The sequence below is a fragment of the Bactrocera neohumeralis genome, chromosome 6 (assembly GCF_024586455.1).
Source record: "Bactrocera neohumeralis isolate Rockhampton chromosome 6, APGP_CSIRO_Bneo_wtdbg2-racon-allhic-juicebox.fasta_v2, whole genome shotgun sequence".
Taxonomy (NCBI): Eukaryota; Metazoa; Arthropoda; class Insecta; order Diptera; family Tephritidae; genus Bactrocera; species Bactrocera neohumeralis.
In genome coordinates this window covers 70017274-70034286 of record NC_065923.1, presented here as the reverse complement: position 1 = coordinate 70034286, position 17013 = coordinate 70017274, and the positions used below count along the sequence as shown (strand labels likewise).

General features: G+C 30.8%; 1 protein-coding gene across 16 annotated transcripts in view; it reads left to right on the top strand.

Annotated features, from left to right (window-relative positions):
* Positions 1–16438, top strand: part of LOC126763544 (CUGBP Elav-like family member 4) — a 955905-nt gene extending 939467 nt beyond the window's left edge. For 14 of the 16 annotated variants that reach the window (XM_050481141.1, XM_050481134.1, XM_050481132.1 and 11 more), the window contains 7 exons: positions 3695–3838; positions 4909–5167; positions 6473–6571; positions 9819–9896; positions 12814–12990; positions 13087–13614; positions 14192–16438. In XM_050481141.1, coding sequence (XP_050337098.1) covers positions 3695–3838; positions 4909–5167; positions 6473–6571; positions 9819–9896; positions 12814–12990; positions 13087–13214 — 885 coding nt within the window. In that variant the 3' untranslated portion in view covers positions 13215–13614; positions 14192–16438. The remainder of the gene's footprint in view (positions 1–3694; positions 3839–4908; positions 5168–6472; positions 6572–9818; positions 9897–12813; positions 12991–13086; positions 13615–14191) is intronic. The other 2 variants (XM_050481135.1, XM_050481138.1) reach the window with 2 other exon arrangements.
* The last annotated feature ends 575 nt before the right edge of the window (positions 16439–17013 follow it).

Genomic DNA, 17013 nt, shown 5'->3' with positions numbered 1-17013 from the left:
AATTGCACACTTTCGCTTTAATTAATTAACACACGCACTCATCACTTTACATTAACAAATTCGAATAATTTTTAAATAAAACTCAAAAACTTCACTAAATTATTAATTTATTACTTTTTCACAAACTTTGATCGCGATCACGTACCGACGCTCACTTATGGACACACGACTATCATATACAGTGAATGTTAACGAACATGAATTACATTTTGTCAATCGGCTGCACTGATAATTTTTTGCAGTGCTGCTCCACTGCTTCGTGATTACGAGACAACAACTTCGCTTGCATGCGCAAATATGTAACATTCCTACACTGTTGTGCATGCTGTAGCGAAATTCCAGGGGATCACTCGGCGGGATTGCAGTAACATAAAACGAACAAATTGCATTGTTTTGTTGTTTGCGCGTGATTATAACAGCAATTTCAAATAGTTTGTTAACATCAATGCTAATAAAGAGTGACTGCTTTGTTTTTATACTTTTGCAACATGTTGTTACAGAGTATAATAGTTTTGTTCACATGTCCGCTGTACGTATCACCAAAAACTAATCGAGATAGATATAGGGTTATATATAAATAAATGATCAAGATGACAAGGCGATTTGAACTCCGGGTGACTGTTTGTCCTTCCCGAAATTTTAAGTATATTATTATCCTAAGGAACGTTACAATCTCAGAAAATTTGTTTCAGATCGAACTACGATAACATATACGTAGCTGGCATAAAAACTGGGCGAACAAAAACAAATTTTTGTATTAAATCTTTTTTATGTATTTATGAAGGGAATTATAGCTTCGATGCAATTGATGTTAACGTTTCTTCCTGCTTTTCTAATATAAAAATTTACGTTATATTTTCATAAACTGCCAAGAATTTTTCAAGCATATTTAAAGCAAACGTGAAGTTTTTAAATCTTAATTTTGAAAGCTGAAATCATGTGTGCATAAGCTTTCACGCTATCGTAACTTCAAAGGAATGTATTTTCTATAAAAACTAACTAAGCTGTGCACACATACATACAAATATGTATGTACATATGTATTATGGCACAACTACGGTACTTTATTGTTATTTGAAAAGCAAGCATTAAATCCGCTTATAATTTTCTTTTACCTACCGAAGAGCATAAATAAATAGTGGATGACAAGTGAAATGGTGAGCATATGTATTTGAAAAGGCATTTATGCGCACTTATGTAGGTATGCTTTCCAACAATTTTATTTTATTTCATACATAAGTAAATTTTTTTGTTTTGTGAATGAACATTCGTCAATGCGTGGGTGCGCCTTGAAGTGTGCTTTACAAAGCAAATAGGAAAATGTTTGAGCACATTGTGCTTGTATCACTCATACAGACATATGTTCTTATAAGAGCTTACACATACATCTATGTATACATACATACATATTTGTGAGTGTGTGTGCATATGTTATACATGCAGTTATATTTCTTCTCGCTTATAATCATGCCAACACGCCAGCACACACACAGGCATGGAAAATTACAAGCTTACAGACGTTGCCAGTAGTGACATTGCTGCAGCTGGGTGTGGCAGCATGAAATATTATTATTATTTATTTTTAAGTAAATATCAAAATAATTGCATACTGAGTGCTTTTGTATTTCATATTTGTAAGCCGCTTATTTATGTGTGCGCAAGCAGACACACACACGCCATACCAAATGTGAGCCAGCATATACGTATGTATATGTATTTGTGTGAACACATGCACACACAAATGTATAGCAATTATTGTAACGACTCCCACGCAGACGCTTTCTCATGCTGTGACCAGCAATTGTAGCGCGCCTCAGTCCTCAGCCGTTCGTTGTTGCCTGCTTGTTGCCGCTTTGAAATCGAATAGAAATAAATGATTACGAAGTGAATGTCTTCAGTTTACATTCGTTAGCAGCTTGTATGCTTGATAGTCAGGCTGTTCCTCTGGCAAATTTGATATATACACACACACAAGTCTATGCTCTCGTATGCGTTGCTTGGCAAACCTGCCTCACACATTAGTGTTGTCTATTAATTAGCATAATAATAGCATAGCGCACGGCGCATGTTGCAACTCAACACTCACACCCGCTGGCACTGGCACATATGCATTCATACCCGGCCACGAAATTCTGCGTAATTGCATCTCGTCCCTATAGAAATTTTTGCAAATCAATAGCAAAATTTGCAGCAGCGCCTTTTTGCACACTACACACAAGCACCCATATGTGGAACTATGTGTGTATGTGTGTGCTTGCACGTCTGCATTTCAGTTATAATTATGCGATTCAATTTACTGACATAACTGTCACAGGCGTCATAGCTATTTGCTGTTGTTGTTGTTTTCATTTCATTGTTGTGTTGTAATTAAAAGAGGCTATTGTTTGGCCAAAGGATTTTACAATGCGCATTAATCAATGTGACAATGATATTAAGTTGCTATGATTTCTTGTTATTTTTATTTAATGCTCTACAGGTAAGCCGACGCATTTGCACGAAGTGTTGTGTAGGACTCGAAGTGATAAATTTAGTATAAATTTAGTATTTAATGGAAAGCAGTGAATCTCACTGAAAAATTATGAAGCTAAAAATCTTTGCAAATAATCAATTAATGGAAACAGTCCTACAAAAGCTCTCACTGTTTTTATAACTAAATCTTTATTATGAAGCTTTTAAAAAGCTTTGCAAAATTTCTAAACCAGTTAATGGAACACAATCCTCAAAACTATCATTCACTGTTGAAAATTTATTTCCAAAAAAGTTTAAAAGCTTTTTATGTAATAAAGCGCTATATACGAGTACATATGTAATGCTGGTATTTGACAGGGCTCAATGAAACCTTTTGAAACGAGAACCATTAAAAATATTTATTGCTATGATTTATAACTTTTTAATAAAAAAACACGTTTAAGCTTTGGAACAGGTGGTAAGATAATGATTTTTCGGTAATTGCGACGAGTCTTGAAACAGGAAAGCTTTTTAAACGTGAACCATAAAAAATTTCTTATTGCTGTGATTTATAACTCTTTAATAAAAAGCTCATTTTAGCTTTGGGATTTATAATTCTATAATCAAAAACTTTTTAAGCTTTGAAAAAGATGTTAGAGTAAACATTTTTTTATAATAGTGGCGAGTAGTGAAATAAAAAAGGTTCAACACTTTCGAAAAAACTTTAGTACGAAAGCTTTCCACTAACATCGAAATGGTGAAAGCTTCTTACGAAAACCTATACTACTTAAATTTTTTTTCAATTTTTACACACACTAACAAATTTTGCAAAAGCACTAACTAATGTTGATGCTTATAAAGTTTGTTAGCTTTCATTAAATCTTTACAGCTTTATCAAAAATTTATTACTCAGAGCCGTTACGCTTTAAAACAAAATAGATTAAAATCGTGCTGCCGTCAATCAACTTTCGTCAGTAATCAGCAAGTGCGCCTTGCAGCAGCTGCCGCCACCCGCACTTTAATCGGCTCGAAATCGACTTAAGAGTGCCTTTTATTTATTTCCTTTTATACTTTTTACATAATACCACATTATATGATTTTTAGCTCGCATACTGAAGCATATTTGCGGCTGTATGTGTGCGCTTTAACTATCGATATGTGTTATATAAACGTACACTGCACATTTTTAATCTTTGCTCTTATTTTCTCTGCTTTCATTTTATTTACATGTCAACATGCGCCACAGGGTGCTTCCTCCAGTCTTGTTGTGAAATTTGCCGATACTGAGAAGGAGCGACAGATACGACGTATGCAACAAATGGCGGGTCATATGAATTTACTTAATCCCTTTGTCTTTAATCAATTTGGACCATATGGAGCTTATGCGCAGGTAAGTACCACATGCAGACACGCACATACACACATGCAAACACACACTCACGAATCAAGCCAATAAGCGCAATGCAATAATGATTAAACAACAACAATATAAAGTATGCAAACATGCAGCGCACGCAATGGAGATAATGCAAAAGAGTTGCGTAAATAAAAACATAAAAACGCCAAACCGAGAGTGAAAAAACAGCCAAAAGTTATGCGGCAATAAAAAATCTTTGCAAAATACAATGCAGAGTAATTGATTTCGGTTGTTGTTGTTGTTGTGTGCATTGTTTTGCACTTACTTTTATTGTTAATGGCACTTGCTTTTTCGTTTGCCTGCCTTTGGCTCTTGTTGTTGTGCTACGCATAAAATGTCAAAACAAAAGGCGCACCATTTTATTGCAGCCAACAAACACACACACGCAGCCCGTGCAGGCTGTGGGTGCGCAAATGAAAACAATGCAAAAAGCCGTACAATAATGGCTACAACAACAAGCAGCACAACAGCCGCAACTTCAGTGCAAATCAGCGTCACGTAAAGTGCATTAAATAACGGCGACATTGGTGTTGATGTTGGTCGGCAGCGCAGTGCATGCTCTATGCGGCGCTTTTAGTAGCCATGCCCCAACAGCGTGCAACGCTGCCCCCTTGCACGTTGCGCATCGTAAATTGTGCATTTTTATTGCTACTTTTGTTGCAAAACCAATTTAAGTGCAACTACCAGCAACGCGCAGCCTCGTTACCATGAATGCATCACGTTCAACGTCACCACCACTTCCCTTGGCCCCGCTTTCGTCACACTTTCACATACCGCTAACCACTTCCGCCGTGCGCTGCACATTAACACGGCGCCCTCGCTCTCTCTCTCTCACCCGTGACCGCCAATTGCTTGCCTTATTTATGCGCACAACTTCATCATCTGCATACTTTAGCATTTCCGTTTCTCATCCATTCACTCATTTCATTTATAGTTGTTTGCTTTTGTTTTCCTTTTTTCGCTTTCATTTTAATGCATTGTGTCTTATATAACGTACCTTTTATACAACTTCTTCTTCTTCGCCTTTTTTATTACAACTATAGCAACAGCAAGCTGCTTTAATGGCCGCCGCTGCCACTGCACCCGGCTCGTATATGAATCCGATGGCCGCATTGGCAACGCAAATACCTCATGGCTTAAATGGCACCGGTCAACCATCGCTGCCCTCACCGACCATGCCCAATTTCAATATGGGCGCTCAAACGCCAAATGGACAACCCGCTGCTGCTGCGGCCGCAGCAGCTGCCGCCGCCGCTGATGGCGTCTTTACGAATGGCATTCCGCAAACGGCATTCCCGGGACGTAAGTAAAGCATATAAGTTCATAAAGCTCTAGAGCATACATACAAACATATGTACATACAAATATTATATCACTACAAGCAAATATTTGCTTGAAGATGCTTAAAAGTACATAAATAAACTACCAGAGGGATGGGTTAATAAAGGCAATGAGAGGAAATATGGCAAAAATTTTAAAATAAATTTTTTGATAAAAAAGCAAGAATTCGGTTAAAGGGTTTAAATAATGGCAACATGTCTATACAGCGATTTATTACCGGTTTAGTCTTTTGATTGATAAAACACAAAAGGTCATATAACCTTTCGGTTCAGCTTTAATTTATATTCGATAACTGACTTATTGATATTTAGCTTTAATAAATTTTTAAAAATAGTTTTAGTAAGATAATAGTATAAGCTTTAGAGCTTTTTCAGCCTTGTCAGCTTAAGCTTCCATATTTCTGTGCTTTCACTAAGGTCTGAGATTTCCAAATAACACTAAGTTATGCAGAGCGCGAGTTTTGAGTTTATTCAAGCCTGTCAACTTGAGCTTTCATACTTTTGTACTTTCACTAAACACTTTTTAATAAATTTTAATTTTATTCCAAAGATTTTATCTCTTTTAACATAGCTTTCACGCTTACTCAGCCTGTAAACTAGAGCTTTCATAATTTTGTACTTTGCAAATAACATTAAATTATGAAGTAATTGACAACTTGAGCTTTCATACTTCTGTGCTTTCACTAAGCTTTTTTAAAATAAATTTTTAAATTTGATTTCTAAGCTTTCATCTCATAGCATAGTTTTCGAGCTGACTTAGTTCTCTAAACTAGCGCCAACATACTATTTTGCTTTCACTGTGCTTTGAGCTTTCCAAATAGCATTAAATTATGAAAAGGTGGTTACATCAATTTTATTATTTACGCTTAAGCTTTCGTATTTAAACATATCTCTCCTCTTTGCGAATTTAATATTGTGGGACTTTGATTACAGTAAGCTTTTTAAGAGAACAATGAAGGCAAAAGAGCATAAAACTGAGCCTTATTTCAAAAGCTTTTAAGACATGTTAGACTTTTTACATTCAAGTAAGCTTTTTAAGAAGCCGAAAAAAATATACGTAGAGTAAAATTTTCTTTTTAATGTACGACAATAAATTAACGCCACTCCTGCAAATATTTGTTAGCCTGAACTTTTCTTTCCAACGTAAGTTCATTCAATTCAATTCATTTTCAACTTAAACTCATTTTCACTTATTTTTAAATTACTTCACTCTTTTTCCTTTCCATATAACCACCTGACTTTAACTTATTTTACTCTTTTCTCACAGATCCACTCCATTTAACGATTCCACCACAAGGTCTGCCTAATGGTGATGCTGCCGCCTTACAGCATGCCTTCACTGGAATGCCACCATTTCCAGGAGTTGGTAAGTACGAAATGTCATAGCGACATGAAAAAAGCTCAAAATAAGCTTCAGTAAGCTTTCGATTAGTTATGAGTTAATTATTATGCATTACAAAAACTATGTCAAAAGAATATATTTAATTAGAAACAAAATATATTATTATTAATTTATAATTTCTACAACAATAAATGCAACCTTTTAACTTTCTTATTACCATATATACAAATATATGAATTTAGGGTATATTATTTAAGGTTATTTTATAGTATACACTTTTATGAGTTTACCATTTCAAACGTCATAGTTAATTTAAGTTCTCGTCCATCACTCCATTATCACTTATTCTGCTAAACATTTTTAGCTGTTGTAATTTTTTATTTTTATTTTCCTTTTCGTGCGACTTTGTGCGTCACATATCACTCCTTTCAGTTTATTTGTTCATTCATTTTTCAAATTTCATTTTACAGGGAATTTTTTGGAAACTTAAGAAGATTGTGAGTTTTCACTCTTGTTGTTATTATGAAATTCATTAATGGATTCTTTTCTTATGTAATTGTGACAGTCACACTCATACCTCGTTCTCTATTTCATTGTTATTTAATTGTTGTGTCATGCCATAAACAATTATATAAATATATTATATTAATTGTTAGCTCAGCGCAATATTTATTAAAACTATATGGTTGTTCTAAGTCAATTTATGCCTTTTTTCGTTTCATTGTTGCTGATTATAATTTACGATTTAAATTTGATTTCCATTATAACGAAATTATTGTTGGTACTAAGACGTGGAGGATTTATTAAAACATTAAGGAATTAAATTGTTTTTTTTTTAATTTAATTTATTATCGAATATGTATAAAACTTTTTTTTAATTTTTTTTTTAATTTTTTTTTTTAATTTTTTTATTCACTTAATAATTTATATTATTATTTTTTTATTATATAACATAATTTCTTGAACGCCTTGCCATACTCCATACGTATAATATGGCATTCAATACTTGGTCACTCGTAATAATTTTTTAAGTGTTAATTATTGCCAACTACCAACTATTTGTAATTCATAATTGTTTTAATTATTGTAATTTTTTATGTTTAAATTAATGTAAAGAACATTTCGATATTGCTGTTAAGTGTTTAATGGTTTAACAATATCATGGCGATACGGCGAAAAGTTATGGGCAGCAAAAATAGCAGTCACAAATACTTATGTCCTGAGTTATGAGGAATACGAAACAATTAAATAAAATATATATTGAAAGAAAAAAATCCGATATTTTGTATTATTAAATTATTTTCAAAGCAAATTTAAAAAGGAAAAGTATACTGTTTGACACTTTACGTGAAATTATGAAAATTTTCAACCCCGCTGCACTTTTCACATCTTACCTGAAGCTTTCGTTTCATTATTTGAGCTTTCACTTATAAAATAAATTTCTTTCTGCGATTATAGCATTATGCCACTTTACATTATAGCAATGCTTTTTAAGTGGGCTATAAAAAGTCAAAGCAAGACAGCTTAGAGCTTTCATTATATAGTCACTGTGCTTTATTTCAAAAGTTTTTAAAAAATGTAAAACTTTGTTGCTTACTTGCTTACTTCAATAGCTCGTAAAAGAATGAAAGCAATACAGCTTAGAACTTTCTTTGTGTAGTCATTGAGATTTCTTTTTTACTTTAAGAGATTTTTAAGAGACCTATACAAGAGTGAAAGCAAGACATAGCTTAGAACTTTCACTATATATTTTTGTTAAACTGAGCTTTTTACGAGAGGGTATAAAAATGCTGAGCTGCAGACGAAAAGCCCTTTAAAAATTATACTTGCAGAAAATTTTAAATTTTTATAGATACAAACGAAATACTTTTATAAAAACACAGAGCTCTATTTCCTTTAACAAATGCTGAGCTTTACTTAAACAGCCTTTTAAAGTATACTTTTCAAGGAAACTATAAAAAAGTAAAATCAAGATAGTAATTTCATTATGTAGAGTTATACTGAGTTTACTTTCAAAAGCTTTTAAAAACAGCTGAGCTTTACTTAAAAAGCGTTACAAAAAATTTTACGTGCTTACACTTTTAAAAGCATTATAACTTCTTTTTAAATGCTGTAATCAAAAAGCTCTTCTAAAATTTTTACTTGCAGAAACCTTTGGAACTTTGCAATTACAAACGAAATATTTTTTATAAAAATACAGAAATTTATTTCAAAACCTTTTAAAATCTGCTGAGCTTTACTTGAAAAGCTTTTTAAAAATTTTATTGCCAGCAAAGTTTATAAATTTAATAAATATTTACAACAAAACATTTTATAAAAATACAGAACTTTATTTCTAAAGCTTTGAAGGCAGAGCTTCATTTTCAAAAATTTTACTGGCAGCAAAAAATCTAAACTTTAGAAATACAATGAATATAATTTTAATAAAACATTTAGCTTTATTTTAAAAGCTTTTCAAAGCTGCTGAGCTTCACTTAAAAAGCTCTTCAAAAATTTTACTAACAGCAAGAGATATAAACTTTATAAATACAAAGAATAAACTTTTCTTAAAATATTGAGCATTATTTCAAAAGCTTTTAAAAACTGCTGAGTTTCACTTAAAAAGCTTTTTAAAAATTTTACTCGCAACAAGAAATAAAGATTGTGATAAAAACGATAAAAAATTTAGCTTTATTTCAAAAGCTTCTAAAAACTGTTTTAAAAGCTTTTCAAAAATTTTGCTGATATTAAGATTTATAAGCATTATAAATTCTAAGTAGATACACATTTTTTAAAAAATTCTCAACCTCCTTACATATGCATAAGGTGTGACTGTTGTTTTCACTACCCCTTTATGTATTAACCTACCTTTCGTACACATATAAATACAATTATTATGAACAAATGAAAAATAATATCAGCGTAAATTATAATTAATTTTTTTTGTGCGTTATTACCGTATCTACTATACAAAAATATTTATTAATATATATTTATATAGTTGCCAAGACGTATAAGTATTAATACTGTTCAAAATGATTTACTTTAATTTTTATATTGTGTGATTTTGATGTGTTTTCTCTACTTTTTCCGTTTCTTTTTTGATTTGTTTCGTTTGATTTTTTCATCTCCCAATTACATATTTACACATTATATAAACGTTGTGTTGTCTCATAAATGTTTCGATTACTCTATATATATCGATATCTATATATATATATGTATGTGTACAAAACGCAAAACCAAAAAAACAAACAACAAACCAACAACAAAAATTATTTATATAATGCAGCCTTTCCCGCCGTTTATGGACAATTTCCACAAGCTTTACCACCACCTCTAGCGGCGGTTGCACCCACTCAACGTGAAGGTAAGCAGTTTTTAATGTAAAAGTGTTTTTTGTTTGTGTATTTGTTTGTGTATTTGTTTTCATTACTTAAATGTTTATATTTATATTTTTTGTAGTAAATTTTTATTATTATTTTTAATTATTTCATTTAATCACATAAAACGCTAATTTGTTGGTAACAACTGATTTGTGTGCTGTAATATTTATTGGCTGAAGAATTTGTATTGAAGTGAGCGCATTGTAAAAAAAGCGCATAAGCCATTTAGTTTTTGTGTTTGTAAATATTTTCAACTCATTTAATTCTTGATTTTTTTTTCATTTTATAGTAACTTATTTACGGATAATTTTCTTTATAATTACCGGCGTGCTTTTTGTGATTTGTGAGCTTTGCTGTACGCGGATTAACTATTTTGTAATGGATTGTAAATAATTGTTAATATATATGTAATTATTTAATTAGGAATAAAGGCTGTTTTATAATTATATAAATATGTTTTTTTAATATTTTTTTTTATATTACTGCTTTTTATAATATAAATGTAGAAATATAATTGTGGTGTGTGTGTAAATATATGTCTATAGACTTATATAAATATTGCATAAAATCATAAGCACTCAATCAATATCACATAAGTCTCCAGTTTGTGCGTTGCATATGGAAAAAAGAATGCTTTATATTCTTTTATCATGAAAATTTATGTAACAATCATTTCATCACAAAAGATATATGAAAATTTCGTTGAGAATAAGACACACATGTGCGCAGCCATTTATATATACATATACACACCTAACTAAGCTTTATACACGTATATACCTACAAATAAATCTATCTAATATCTCTTATAGCAATACTCTATACACCTTTAATCGTATATTACCGCTATATTGTATATATTGCATGTTTGTGTGTGCAACAATCATTTTCCTGCTTTACAAGTTATGGTTCCATTTATTTTTAGTATTTTATTTAAATCCCCAACGTATTGTACAGTCATAGTATTGCCAAGATCAACAGTTATTCATATAAACATACATTCTAAAATGTATTTGGATGCGAAACATTGAAATTACAAAAAAATGGTTGGCAATTGCGTAGCTGCCAACAAAATATCCTCAAGAAGCTGATAGAGCTTTTGTTAAAAGCATTTTATAGACGTATCAAAGATTTTGTATGTAAATGTATTGTAAATATTTTATGGCGCTTTATAAAAGCATGCTTGAATTAATAATTTGGTTTAGCAAAATTTTTTATTAAGTAAAGCTTTAAGTTTGATGGAAAACCTTATTTTTTTCTCTTTTAGTATTATACAAGCACAATACATGTATGTAACACCACATATATGTGAACAAAGCTTTAAAGTTTTTTTTGCTTCATTTCTTGCTTCTTTCGCAACTTAGGTAGTATAGCTGCTGTGCAATTAGCTGTATAGTAGAATTTATTTTGAAAAATTTAAGCTTACAAATGTGAAAGCATTCGTGAAAGCCTGAAAAAAGTTTACAAATAGCAATATTTCTACATTTTTGGTTCGAGTTAAGTAAATTTAACTAGCATGCGTGAGAAGCTCTTCTTAATTTGTTTGATATTTTTTTATGAAAGCTTTTAATGGAAGGACCAATTTTGTTGCAACGTAATTTTTAAGATAACTTTTTATAAAAGCTTTAATTTTTTTTTAATTTATCAATGAAAGCGCCAAATTGTCACAATTTAATTTTTTATGAAAAATTTTATTATTTTTTGTGAAAACTCCAACTTATTATTATTTTTTTTTTTGTTCGAGTTAAGTGAATTTAGCATTTTAATTAATTTTTTATGAAAGCTTTCAATGCAAGCGCCAATTTCTCTTTACTTAATTTTTCTTTTTGAAAAATTGTATTACTTTTTATCAAAGCTTTTAATAAAAGCTCCAACTTCTCAGTACTTAATTTCTTTCAGTTTTGGTTCGAGTTAAGTAAATTTGGCTTAGGTGTGTAACTCTACCTTATTTGTTTGCAAATTTTTTATGAAAGCTTTCACTAAAAGCTCCCATTTCTTACTTCTTTTTTTATGAAAAATTTTATTACTTTAGATGAAGGTTTTCAATAAAACCTGTAACTTCTCTGTACTCAATTTTTTACATAATTTTTAAAGAAAGCCTTAAATGAAAGCTCAATTGTTTTTTTTTTCAACAATTCCCCTTTCACTTTATTAATTGATCAAGATAAAGTGTAACTGACATTTTTCAATGAATTATATTAAAAAGAGCTTTCTTGCAAAGTTTTTGGGAATTATCGTTTTCATCAAAATTACTAGTTTTTTACAGTAAATCTTGAAATCATTATTCCACTTTTATTTTAAGTATTAGATCAAGCGGAAATGACTTTTTTCGACCAAACATATTATAAAAAGGTTTTTCCCTTTAAAGCCTTCATTAAAAACAATAAAAAAAATACATAATTTATTCGAAATCAAAATTAAGTTTTCACGACTAGCACTGCGCAGCACAGCATATACTCCACAGTTGATACTTAAAGCTTTTTAAAACAACACTGCATCGCGAATAGTTTATTTAATAAATATTGACTATTTATTCTTACTTATAGTTTTTTTCACTGATACTATATACTTATGTTTTATTGATTAGATATCTCACATATTTTTATGCATATCTATATATGTATATATAAAGGTTATATTTTCTTACTTTAAATTGGTACCATATCGCAGGGAAAATCGTAATTTCATATTATACTCATATACACTTGCATATGTATGTAATATTACAGATATTCGATTATTCAGTATTTCAGTTTAATTGCATTTTATGTTCATTTTGTCTGATCTGTTTTCAATTTGAGTCGCAGCATCACAAATCACAAATTCATAGATTTTTCACTTTTGATTTTCTCATCGTTTATTTCTTTCTTTCTTTTCTTTTCTTGTAATGTCTTCTTTAAGATTTTCTGATGTTCCCAGGATGTTCGATTTCGGGACCGGAGGGTTGTAATCTATTCATATATCATTTGCCGCAAGAGTTCGGCGATGCGGAATTGATGCAGATGTTCCTGCCATTTGGTAATGTGATCAGTTCAAAGGTCTTCATTGATCGCGCTACAAATCAGAGCAAATGTTTTGGTAAGCATCACCATACACACGCACACAAGCATACACAACTGTCAATTTAAATTTTTTTTTGTTTTCACTGATTATGTAACACACTTTTCCCCATAGGTTTTGTTTCATTCGATAATCCTGCCAGCGCTCAAGCGGCCATTCAGGCAATGAATGGTTTCCAGATTGGCATGAAAAGACTGAAAGTTCAACTGAAGCGGCCAAAGGATGCCAGCCGACCCTATTAACAATCGGAGTTCCTTAAAGCGTTAAACAACATTAACAATTACAAACGATTACTTCTTTCGAAAATAATGATGAAACAGTAATTCCAAGAGCAACAAAAAAAATATACACAAATATATAACAAAAAAAAAATCTATTATCAAATAGAACAAAAAAAATGAAGCAAAACTAAAAGTAAAAGCGCAGCAAGTAAACCTCTACATACAACAACAGTCAGCAACAGCAACAAACAGCAGCAAAAGAAAGAAAAAGTCGCAGTAAAGTAGTCAATAGATTCCAATTAACTGAATACAAATACTGATCCCGCAAAATAAATTCACCAAGCAACATATGTGCAAGTTTACAATAATGAATATCCCAGTGCAAGCCCATAGAAATCAAACTACGTGCAAAATTTATAAGGTAAGTGATGAAAAAATTGCGTTGTATATTACTTTTGAAAGAAAAACTGGAGTAAGTCAGAGCTTTCAATAAATAACAATAAAAGCACATATTATGCCAAAATTAACAGTCAGAGCGCGCATGTTTCAATACAAGTCTGCGAGCTTTCATTAATAAAACTTATAATATTTTGAACAAATTTTTCAAGTCTAAGCAATACTTCTTCATTGCAGTGAGTTTGTGCCTATATCAAAAACTAAGCTTGACTTGAGTAAATTTTTATGCACAGAACGCCTGCAGCTTATAAATATTTTTCATTACAAGCTGCAAAAAGCTAACACTTGAGCTTTTGAAAGCTTTCATTACAAGCTACGAAAGCTTTCGTCAAGTGAAACAGCTTTAATTCAAGTTACAAAATGCTTTCAAAGCTACAAAAAGCTTTCATTACAAATTACTGAAGGCTTTCATATAGAGAGCTACAAAAAGCTTTCATTACAAGCTACGGATGGCCTTCATAACAAACATATTAGTTGTGGTGTTATTGCACTCAGATTTGTCAAACATTTACTTATAATACACTTTACTATTCTCTTTCTAGATCAAAGAACAGTTTATCAACAAACTCAATGCCACTAAACCAGTTAAAATGTCTTACCCGATGATGTAAATCCAGCTTCCTATCAACTAACCAGGCAAACCGATCCAAAACCAAGCACAAGCTTTTACCGAAGCTCAACAACACACGCGAGCAAATCTAAGCATACAAGTGGAATTCAATTTTTTCGAAACGTCAATGAAAAACAACATGCCGATAAAGTGTGTAATAAATAATGTTATTAAAAATTTAAACAAAAAAAATATGCATAAATATATTTATGTATATGCAAAAATCCAAAAAAAATATATATATTATTATTATTATCACAAAATTTAGAAGAACTGAAAATACCGCTAACGAAAATGCGCGTACGAGTAGAAAATAGCGAATAAAGTGGATGTCAAAGAGAAGTTGAACAATTTTTGCCAAACCAAAAACAAAATTAAGCATACAAAAAATAATATCGTAGTTATATATACAACACACGCATATACATTATACACACATATATCTATATATATATACATACATATATATAAATATATTTATTAATTAACTTTAACGCAAGGCAAAAAACAACCGTATAGGCAAACCAAAAACAAAACAAAACCAAAAAACAACCAACAAGTAATTTATTAATTATTAAACAAAAATATATAGATTTCTTTAAATTTTCAAAAGCATACATTTGAAAGTTTACTAATCATTTTTTTATGCACACGATCACACTTTAGAGTTTGATATTCCATTCAACTACAAAAACACTTTGCATACATATGTACCATATATACATATATATAGATATATATATATATTGAAACATACATAACTACAACAATAGTTGGATAAATTAACTAATCAATTACTTAATTACCACTACAATTAATATTATCACACAAATACAACAACAACTACAACTACAAAACAAAGCTGACTGCAAAATATAAACAAAGAACCGAAAAAACTGAACTGTTCTGGGTTTTCAAAATACAAAAACAAATATAGACAAAACCGCATCAATAAAATTAGAGCAAATACCAAGTACTTAAATTAAAAACTCAAAAGAAATGCAAAAAAAAATAATAATTTTTATACAAAATAAAAAAAAACTAAAAAAACCCAAAAAATAATATAATTATATACTTCATTGAAATAATGCAAATAAACGCATACAAAATAGTAATAATGCGTAAAGATACATTATTAGTAAAAACAAAAAGAATCATAATGGGAATTTATTAAACTTAGCGAACAAACAAAAAAAAACTTAGTAAAGATACCATAAAAATTAGCATGCCAACGTGCGCAAATAAGAACTAAATAAATAATAATTATTTAAAATTTATTACCAAATACAAATAGTTTGAAAATAATGCGAAGCAAGTAGTGAAAATCATACAATATATAAGCAAGCGCGAATTTGTAGCAAGACGAGCAAGTATATTAGAGCTGTAGTAGAGAATAACGGGAAAAAATTGGGAAATATTTTTTCCACAGTTTGTAATAATAAAAAAACAAAAACAAGTTCCAAAAAACGTTGAGATTACAAGCCTTAAAGTTCCACAATATCAATTAAATAACACAGAAGAACTAAACACAAAGAAAAATATACAAAAAATTTGGCAAAATATGTATGTATATGTCAAAGCAGGGCTAAAAGCATAAAGAGCGTAAGAAAAATAGGAGCTAAGATACACGAAAAGCTGGTTTGCAAGACCTAGATATGCAGATAACGAGCGACGTTGCACAAATGCGTGAGCAGACCGTCTAGAAAAATAATAAAAGCTTATAAAGAAGTATGAAAGAAAATGTGAAATGGCTGTAGAAACTTCATAAAACTTTATAGCAGCACTCAGGCGACAAAAAAAGCATAAAGTCAAGCGTTCCGAAATTGTTTCTAAAGATCGCTGAATGAGCATGACACTTCAAAATATGACTTTAAGCGGCTGAACGAAAGCTCTTTCTGCCAATTGTGTAGCAGTTTTGAAAAAAAAAATATTTTAAAATTTAAAAATGGGTTTCATAGGAAAATGTAAATCACGCTAACTCACAAGTCAACGCGATATTTGAAAATGATGGTACAATATTAACAAAAAGCGTTGAATTCGGTAAATTTCTGTAAAAACAAACGTAAGATGATCGCAGGTTGATATAGCCTTTGAACTTGCCTCGGAATAATTAGTTTTCTACGCGGCCATCATATATGAAATAACGAACCACTTCATCTGGTAACAAGGCAAAAGATAATTTTTCCTTTTTTCTAACAGCAAACAGAGGAAGATCATTCTGTCTTATTTTTTCTGACAGCAACAAAAGTCAAGCTCGTGACGCTCTCGTTCAGTAACATCTCTCTCTTCGTATGTTAGCCCTGCAGTATTATTTATGCCTAAATGCATACATACATACAAAGCTGAAGTCTGCAGACATAATTAAACGCTTTTTGATACATACAAACATACACACGAAAACCAAACCGATTTGAAAATTGTTTGACCAAACTTACATACATAAATACTTATATACAGCTACCTACTACAAAAAACACATACATATGTATGTATTAGGGTGGGCAAGGACGGTCTGAAACCGCGCAAAAATTGATTTAGAAATTATTACAAAACAAACAAATAAACATATTTATATAAAAAGAAATGAATTAAATTTGTTGAAGTTAATGTTGAACTTTTGCAACATATAAATAAAACAGCTATATAGAGCGATATAATGAGAGTCGAGTTTAAAGTGAGATATAGTAGTGGTTTGCGTTTAATAAAGCAAGATGGCGACGCATACGGAAGGTAGTATGATGAGCAGTAGTTCAT